Source organism: Nanorana parkeri, unplaced genomic scaffold, assembly GCF_000935625.1.
Source record: "Nanorana parkeri isolate BGI_ZX_2015 unplaced genomic scaffold, ASM93562v1 scaffold548, whole genome shotgun sequence".
In the NCBI taxonomy this organism is placed as follows: Eukaryota; Metazoa; Chordata; class Amphibia; order Anura; family Dicroglossidae; genus Nanorana; species Nanorana parkeri.
The window spans coordinates 1,032,819-1,042,497 of record NW_017306816.1 but is presented as its reverse complement, the minus strand read 5'-3'; the positions used below and the strand labels follow the sequence as shown (position 1 = coordinate 1,042,497).

General features: G+C 44.9%; 1 protein-coding gene across 1 annotated transcript in view; it reads left to right on the top strand.

The window, feature by feature from the left end:
- The first annotated feature begins 8,530 nt into the window (after positions 1-8,530).
- SAMD13 (sterile alpha motif domain containing 13) overlaps positions 8,531-9,679 on the top strand; it is a 6,235-nt gene continuing 5,086 nt past the window's right edge. Inside the window, exon 1 of the mRNA XM_018561869.1 lies at positions 8,531-8,571. Coding sequence (XP_018417371.1) covers positions 8,534-8,571 — 38 coding nt within the window. The 5' untranslated portion in view covers positions 8,531-8,533. The remainder of the gene's footprint in view (positions 8,572-9,679) is intronic.

Here is a 9,679-nt window from a genome sequence, read left to right as displayed (position 1 = left end):
AACAGAAAATAAGAGGAAATCTCCCCCAAATTGAACAGAGTTTAAAGGAGAACTATGAGGTGAGTCCTTTCACTCACCTCATAGTTCTAGCTGACCTGTGACAATGAGTCTGTCACAGGTCGGCTCAGTAGATCGGGAGGTGAGCGAACACATACCGGCGTTCGCTCACTTCTCGATCCTGTCACATCTCTCTGCCGTGACAGGGGAGTGGCTGGATTCCCCCCTTCCCGCTCCGATCCTCCAGCGCTGACTGGGGAGCGGACGGGGGAGGGGGAGGGTACAGCTGGCTCTGCCTCTAGATAGGCAGAGCCAGCTGTCAGTCACGCAACTGGGCGGATCCAGACATAATTGTCGGGATCCGCTTCAGCTGCGGCGTCTCAGCTGTAGCTCGCGTTATACTGAGCTTAGGGTGACGGGAGGACGCTAGTTTGTGTCCTCCCGTTACCCTAAGGAGTACTATGGGGAAAAGCCCTGACCCCATAGTTCTCCTTTAAAGCTGAACTCCAAGACAATTAAAAAAAAAAAAAGCTTTCACAGGTCCTTCCTGGCTCAATGTAAGTATTCATATCCAATGTCTGGAGGACCACCGGGGATGCTGGAAATCACTATAGTAGTCCATGTTACGTACACTGATAGCTGTGATCTTTCTGCTGTTGCTCCAGTGGCTTCCCCTCCTCCTACGGAGCACAAGGAGTCGCTCACTCAGCACCGCCGCCATTAGGCTCCATTATATGTGAAAGAACTGCACGGATATTGCTCATTTGTGGCCATTATTTAGCGGCGAACATGCAGAATGCGCCTAAGGTTGCCACCTTTTTTTTAAGAGAAACCCGAACACTCTAGCAACTCACAGAAATGTTTTTGGGAGAATGAGTCGTGGCTTATTTATATGTAAATAGCACCACCCATTCACCATTATATGTATATAGCACCACCCAATAGGGGCAGTAGCCCCTATTTTAATTTTGGTTGCCCCTGTCTGCCTGACATCATGTGTCTGGGTCTCAGCTGCCATGAAACTCGGACACAGCATTCAAAACCTGAACCGTCTGGGTGAATCCCGGTCAGGTGGCAACCCTAAATCCGCCGGATTATCGCGCTTGCACTATTTTGGGGACTGCGCGGTCTCCGCAATAGTCTGAACAATGCACATTGAAGTGCATTGATTTTTCTGTGTAGAGCGGCTCGTACAGCCGTATACGTGCAGACAGCCGCCCCAGTGTGAATGGAGCCCGAGGAGGAGGCCTTGTAAGTTTTGTCAATAAATACAAGGAGGGGAATTTTTCAAAACTGGAGCATCTGTGCGCAGCAACCAATCAGCTTCTCTCTTTCATTTTCAAATCTTAACTGAACAAACTAAATTGATTGGTTGCCATGGGCAATGTTCCAGTTTCTGTCTGCTCCAGTCTTGATAAATTCCCCTTAGTGTGTTCTCTGATTGGACTTGGTGGAGAGGTGGGGCGGATGACATCACAATCTCCACTTCATCCCCTCTGGAGATCAGATTTGGATACTAAAGGTGCCCACACACCTTGCGATAATTGTACGATAATCGCGGGAAATCCCGCGATCGTACAATTATCGTAAGGTGTGTGGAAGCCCTGCGACCTCTACTACTGTAAGGTCGCACGACTTTTATCTTAGGAACATGTTTGAAAACCCGCCGAGCATCGTACGATGTTCGGCGGGTGTGTAGCATGTTCGTAAGATAAAAGCCGGAAGGGCCGGTGTGCTCAAGCGCACACTGCCCGTTCGGCATTGCGGTCATTGGAAGTCCGCCCCTCAGGGGGGCGCGGCTTGCGATCATCGCAAGTACGATCTGCCTGTCCAAGATAGTCTTGCGAGGGTTGTAATGTGTGTGCCCAGCATTATACTGAGCCGAGCTGGGCCAATGTAAGTTTGCAAAAAACTGACTTCTTGGAGTTCCGCATTAAACCTTCACAAGTTGTCATAGGAACAGGTGTCCTTAGTGGAGGTTTTGACTGCTCCAGCTCACTGACATCACTGGTCGCCAGGAGGTCAGCGGGACGCCAGCAAGAGCGTCCAGCTCAGCTCCTGGCAACCGGTGACGTCAGTGCTCTGGGTGGGAAGCCGCACAGAGCGCCGCAGGTTGCTAAGATCTCTTGCGCGGCCGCCGAGGGTCCACCCACCACCTGAAGCGTCGGAGAGCGAAGGCGAGCACCGGATACTGGCGCGGCGAGGGATAAGGTAAGTATGACTACTTTTTATGTCCCCCCTTGAACAAAAATCAGCATTTAACCCTTGCAGTGCCGGGGGCGCAGTACTGCAATGGCCAGTGTTTATTGTACCTGGAGTTCAGCTTTAAAGATGAAAGCTGTTTGAGATGTTATTGTTTTGGATTCACATCTACTTTATTGTATTTATTTATGGAAAACTAAACATCAGAGCAAAAACAAGAGAGTGTGGATAGGAAGCAGGACAGAATGATGTGACATTTGGGAGCTCTGATCTGTTACATTGTACCCTGGGCACTGTGTGCAATGCCAGGATCACAATACGTGTCACAGGTGAGACGGTCAGCGCTGCTGCTCAGCAATCCTTCCAGCTATGAAGACAATCCCCCTCCTGAACTACATCTCCCTACATGCTCTCTGCCTGCCGGGGCTCTCTTATTGGCTGGATGGCAGCTTCTATTTGTACTGTGCATGTAAGAGAGGAAGCTCAGCCTTTGGCATGCAGCAATGAAGAGGGGTAAGAGGGGAATAAGAAATGCTGGGGGAGGATGTGGGGGTGACACTGTCTATTCTTCTGACTGTCCCTGACACTGGTTGCCAGTGCTGCACCCCCTTCTGTCATCAGGGAATGAATATTATATAATGGCTGTGTCTTCTCCTAACAGGCTGTCGCCTCTCACTCAGCCCCAGCAGTCTCTCTCACCCTCGCTGGGTTCTCTGCATTTTAGTTTTGCTTTCCTCTATTTCTTTTTGCCATTTACTGCGAACTGAGCTCCCTGCACTCCCTTCTGCTGAGTTTCCTCTTCTTCTGTCTGCTCACTCTCTTCATTTCTTTCTTTCTCTCTCGTTCTCTCTCACTCCTTTTCTTTCTTTCCCTTTCTCTCTCACCCTCTCTGTTCCACTCTTTTTTTTCTCTCTCTCCCTCTCTCTTGCACTCTTTTTTTTCTCTCTCTCCCTCTCTCTTGCACTCTTTTTCTCTCTCCCTCTCTCTATTTTTCTTTCTTTTCATTCTTTCTTTTTTTTTTCTTCTCTCTCTCTCTCTCTCTCTCTCATGTTTTTTTATCTTGCATTTGTTCTCTCTCTCTCTCTCTCTTTCTCTCTCACTCACTCTGTTTTTTTTTCTCTCTCTCTCACTGTTTTTTCTCTCTCTCACTGTTTTTCCTTTTCTTTCTCTCTTTCTTTCTTTCTCTCTTTCTTTCTTTCTCTCTTTCTTTCTTTCTCTCTTTCTTTCACGGGTTTTTCTCTCTTGTTAACTGATTTTTTTTATTTTTTTTAAATCCCTTTATTTCACTCTCTCGTCTCCCTTTTTCTCTATATCTCCTCTTCCTACTCTCTCTCTCTCTCTCACCCACACTCTCTCTCACCCACACTCACACTCTCTGTCTCACCCACACTCTCTCTCTCTCACCCACACTCTCTCTCTCTTACCCACACTCTCTCTCTCTTACCCACACTCTCTCTCTCTCTTACCCACACTCTCTCTCTCTCACCCACACTCTCTCTCCCTCGCCCACACTTTCTCTCCCTCACCCACACTCTCTCTCTCTCCTTCCTCCACACTCTAGTCTGATCTGATTTTCACCATTTCCTCTCTCTCAGCAGCGATGCAGATTCCTGTATGATCTCTCTCTGTGTCAGAGCTGTCTCTGGAGGATAGTCTTTGCTGACTCTCACTCCAATTAGCTCGGACTTATTTAAGCTGCATTTGTAGTCTTCTGTATTTTTTTTAAAATGTCTTTTTATGAAATAAATCAGCTTGATTTCAACATTCCAATATGTGTTATTGCAAACCACAAAGACCACCCTATGATGTGTGGCTCATCCTCATCATGTGTATAGAATAGACTACATAACATATTATTACACGACACATAAATACCGCGGTCCCACACCTTGTATAAACACCCGTATAGTGTTATATGGCACCAGACTGGACACCATTTATATTTTATTTATTTATATTGTGGTATAAACATTCATGAACAGTGTGTACATGCATACATCGTTACTGCATAAGGATGCCCAACTGTTGGCAAAAAAAAATCTATAACTGCGTAGTCTCCAGTGGGGTCCATACGGTGTACCTATAAAATCATAGTTGGGTTACACACTATTTCCTGCATTGATACAACCAAGGGGAGCACATGTAATAAACATGACTGTTGACATATGTTTTGCTTTATTTGCCGGTGCTTCCAACTTCCAACTTCGTTCCGGTCTTCTTCCGAGATCTGAGTCTTCGGCCTCTTCATTGGCTGGGCCCAGATTATATAAATCCTGTAACCTTGTGCAAAGGTCCAGGAAAATCAGTGAGCCCATACCAGAAGCAGGACATAGCATCTCTGGGGACATTTGTGCACCAGAGATGTATAGAAGTTCTCCAGGTTGCCAATATTGAATTCAATTTTTTAAAACAGTTTTAGAAAATCACAGCAGCTGCAGATTAAATAGAAAGGTGATTTTGAATAACATTACATTACAGAATGGCTTGTGTGGCAATTGTATATTCTATATTATTTTTTTTAACTAAAGTAGTGTTTTCCATTAAAGTGACACTAAACTCAGGAGTTAAATCTTAAAAATGCATTCAACTAACCTAACTATTAACAAACATGTATCTTATCTGTGTATCACTCGGCTGTAGATCCTCCAATCATCTCTGAATTGGTGCTGACACTGTCCTTCCTATTGGAGGGTGGCTACTTTTGTTCCCCATGTTCCCTGTGTGTGTTGTAAAGTAGTCACCACTCCAAGCTCGCTCCCGGGATGGACTACAATCTGAGTACGAATTAGTAAACTAAATGTGCAATTGTAGTCCATCACAGGAGCGAGCTTGGAGCGGTGGCTACTTTACAACGCACACAGGGACCATGGGGAACACAAGTAGCCACCCTCCAGAAGGAAGGACAGTGTCAGCACCAATTCAGAGATGATTGGAGTATCTACAGCCGAGTGATACACAGATAAGATACATGTTTTTTAATAGTTATGGTCCTGGAATGCATTTTTAAGATTTAACGCCTGAGTTTAGTGTCACTTTAAGCAATGGCAGAAAGATTCAATTGAGACACAGAGTTCTCCCTCTAGTGGCCAATTTGCATATTTCTATATTTAGTACAATAAGAACAATATGGAGAATTTCAGTACAAGTCATTGTTATTTCAGTGATGTGTAGCTCAGGTAGATACAGATTTGCCAGCTTCATGTTATCCAACCCCACTGCGGATGTCATACCAGACAATTGTACCTCTATAGAGATGTCTTGTATTCAGCTACTGCAGTAACTACTTAGCCAATTAGAATGCAGTGGAGATAATGGCCCGATTTTTAATTGCTACAGATCTCTGCTACAAAATTGTTTCAGGCTTATTATATTCTGTAAATTCCTTTTTATAGTTATAGTCACTTGTGTTAGTGGGATGTTTGTCATTAATTCAATTCTTGGGGTTTTTTTCCCCTTTATTTTTCTCCTAGCTTTCCTTCCCTTTCTCTCTGTCCTGCTTTTTTCATGCTCTGTATATTGTACTGTTATTTGGCAGTTGTCTTTGTGCTGTCTCTTTTATTGATCTCTTTCCCGGGCCAGGACATATATATAGACATATTGCACACCTGAATGACGATGCTTTTTGTACAAGTTTCACTCTTTATAAAATTGAATGCTAGAACGCGCTATTGGATGCAGAATGTTGTCTGCTTTAAAATCACAGCTGCGTTTTATCTGTACAGACCACCAAAAGGATGGATAGTTTCATGCAGTCTGCATCCCAGCTGAAGGACTGACAGAATACGCCACAAACTGTACAGAGCGCCCGTGTTCAGTGATCATTAAAGTTTAAGGGTTCCTTCCAGAGATTGTTAGGGGTTCCTTGAGCAGTGGCTGATTGACCTTTAATCTGATGGTGCTTGCATAGTTCCAGGTCCAACGCCACTTAAAAGAGCTAGCAGTATGACACCAATGATCTTTTTAACTGTCTGTGAGAGTGGCACTCTAACCACCACTGTAAGGGGGGCATTCTACCAACTGACTATCAATATAAGGGGTGTTTGTCCCACTGACCCCAATTGAATTTGTTTTGGCAGGGTTTACCCAGGACCTGAAAAATATTTTAAGGGTCCCATTGGGGTATAAAGGCTGGGAAAGGCTAGTCTATAGGCTTGCATTGGGATTGAACTTATATATTTAACCCAAGAAGGTAGTGTAATATTTTTGTAGAACTTTCCTCCCTGGAGACGCAAAGCGCTTATCAAATTGGTGTTGGGATTCATTGAAGGAAAAGGTTTGTTAGGTTACATAGTTACATAGTTAGTCAAGTTGAAAAAAGACACATGTCCATCGAGTTCAACCTATGCACATATAGGTTGTTACTGTAAGTTACATATAGGCAAGCCTGTAGCTACCATGGGGCGAGTGAGGCACTTGCCTCAGGTGCAGCAGAGAGGGGATGCAGCCAGGGACGCAACCAGGGGCGCAGTCAGGGGGCGAGCAGAGGGCACCATTGGCAACACGGGCACCAGGTGGCCAGCACAGCCCTGGCTCAGCAGGGAGAAGAGGAGCAGCACAGGCTCCAGCTTCTCCTCAAATCCCTGCTGCTCTCCCCCACCTGTATGGGTGGAGGACTCTGTGCCTTCCATTTCTATTTCAAAAGGGAAATGTCCGGGGTCTGTTTAGACCCCTGTTATTTCCCTGAAGCCCCCCAACAGTAAAAACAATAAAAAATTAATTTGAAAAACACCACACACACACACTTACTAGACATGTGCAAAGACTAAAAATTAGTTTCGGACTAAATGAACAGAAACTAAAAATGTTTTCATTAGTTTCGTCAAACTAAGCAAATGTTATGCTATTTTGTATTCAGCCTCCAGTGCATTCTGCCCATACGGTCCGCCATGCTGGAGGCGGGGCCATGATGTCACATACTGCACATGTCTGTTGGGGGCTCAATTTTCTGTACTTGCCTCGGGCGCAAAAGGAGCTAGCTACGGCTAGGTGTTGCTATAAGTCAGGGTGAATCGATGTGTCTCCAGTCTGCATTGAAGAACATTCAGAGAGGGTACTTCCCATACAATGGATGGCAGTGTATTCCAGATTGTGAGTGGTGCATGATAAAAATGCTTGAGATCCAAAAGATTTGAAGATGACTCTGGGCATGTATAACTTTCCTTTTTCTAAGGCATGTAGGGCAGCGTGTGGGAATACGGGTAACCCAAAGCTCTGTCAGCCCAAGTTATTTAGGGCTTTATAAGTGAGTAGATCAGTTTTGAAGGTTACCGTCCATTAAATGGAAACCAGTGTTAGGAGCAAAGAATTAGGGTGATGTGGCAATGATGGGGATGGTGAATGAGTAGCCTGGCTGCTGCATTCTGTACCAGGGAGACCATAGTAGAAGAATTTGGTGTAATCCAATCTAGATGATACAATAGCATGGATAATTTTGGCAAATCCTCTGCTGGAATCTGATGTTTGATTCTTCTAGCTTTTTTACTGCTATGCTGTGAATAGCTTTAATGGCCCAGTTAATTTTATGTCCTGCAATTCATTGTCTATTCAGCACACACACACAGCTTAATGTCTCAGAGTATGGGCACCCCTCCGCCCCCACATTTAAATAAGGTAATTTAGACTTCGTCAAATGTGAGCAGGCAGTGTCTGCTTTCTTATCAGAATGCCCAGCATGCTTTGCAAGCTAAATGTTAAACAATGAGCCTCTTGCCGTCCAGCCAATTGTAATTAAACGGCCAGACGGCACACTCTTGACAGCGGGTAGGCATTTTTAAAATCCTTTCTAAGCACCCCGTTTGTGTGCACGCCCCTGCGCACGCACAAGTGAAAAACCGCACACATTGTCTACAGCCGACCAAGGCTGTTGGATACCAGTGTTTGGGCGGCTCTGTAGCTGCCCGATCGCTTGTATTGTGCCGGGGAGTGTGCATAGTGCCCCACGTTCCCCGCTGGCTATCCTGGGCTCCGCTGTCCGTGACTGGCACAGTGAGTCTCCGTGGCTGGATGGGAAGGAGATCAGTACACTTTTGCTGGATGCACTCCCCTCTGATCACTGGACCCAGCAGTGATATCTATTACATCACTTCCAGTTTCAGTGTGTCATATCTCCAGCTGCTGTAGCAGGAGAAGAAGCTGGTGAAGCAGATCCCTGGGATCCCTAGATGGCATTAGGGGTATAATAGAAGGGCTTGTATAGGGAAATGTTGTGTGTGTAGATCATGGATCCAGGTTATCACCTTTTTATTTACCAGTTTACTGATGTGTGTTTTTATTTTCTTAAACTCCAGTTGCGGAAATCAAAGAAATCACCAGCCAATCACAGGACACGGGGAGCATGGAAAATAAGGAGAATGGCTCAGTGGATTCTAAAAAGTAAGTCCTGCTTGGTTTACATGGAACATTGTAAGTTCTGATAAAGGGGCAGTCCAGCCAAAACTCGTATGTCAGTTTTTGGCAGATACTAGAGAGCTGAATCTACTAATATGCTTTATCAATGAAGTCCTTGCATTTGAATTCACAAGTCTGCACAAAGCTGCACCAATTACGAGGAGTCCAACTTCCCACTGGTTTCATGTAATTGTACCCCTTGCAATCATCGGATGAAAATTTTCGTCCGATGATCGAACCGTCGTACAATTTTCATACGGCGGCCCCATCCTGCCCCAACCATCGCACAGTTCAATTAGCGATCTTTAGCAGAAATCAACTGGATGAATTTCATTAATTGACCGCACAGATTTTCGTTTGCGTATGAGCAGTGTTAATAGTACGAATTTTGACGTACGGAAACGCCACCAACCTTGCGAAAATTTACGATCAACCGAAGTTTTCTCGCATGCTGGAAAGACAAACGTCGTACGATTGTACAGTATTTGTGGTTTTAGACTCCCCATCAACCTTACAAATATTGGACGAAATCGCAAACGAAAATCGGCCGATATTCGTAAGGTGTATGAGCACCTTAAGAAGCAAAGGACTGGGGTGATGTGGCAATGATGGGGATGGTGAGTAAGTAGCTTGGCTACTGAATTCTATACCAGGGAGGCCATAGGAGAGGAATTTGGGGAATTAGTAGAGGAATTCAGATTGTAACATATGGTCAGCTTTAAAATGTATTTAAAATGATGAACAACATTTTTATATTTTGCAGCTTAACAGTCCTTCGATGTGGTGGCTGCATTGGTTTTCTTTTTTAGACTCTTTTTGTACTTTTATTTTTACCTGGTGATCCTGACTTCCTGCCAGGTAACACACACTTCCTTACCTAGGGTGACAACACTCATTCAGTGCAGTGTATCTGTGGCAGAGGAGCAGTATTGTCACCCAGGGGGACTACAAAACACCTTTTTCATCACCATAACCAGAGGACTGGGCAGGGCTTTTAGTGCAGCACAAGTATGGGGTATGATAAATTAGGAGATCATTAGATTTCTGGCAGATCAGCTGCTGTTTTTCTGTTCATTTTAGAATGTCAAACATG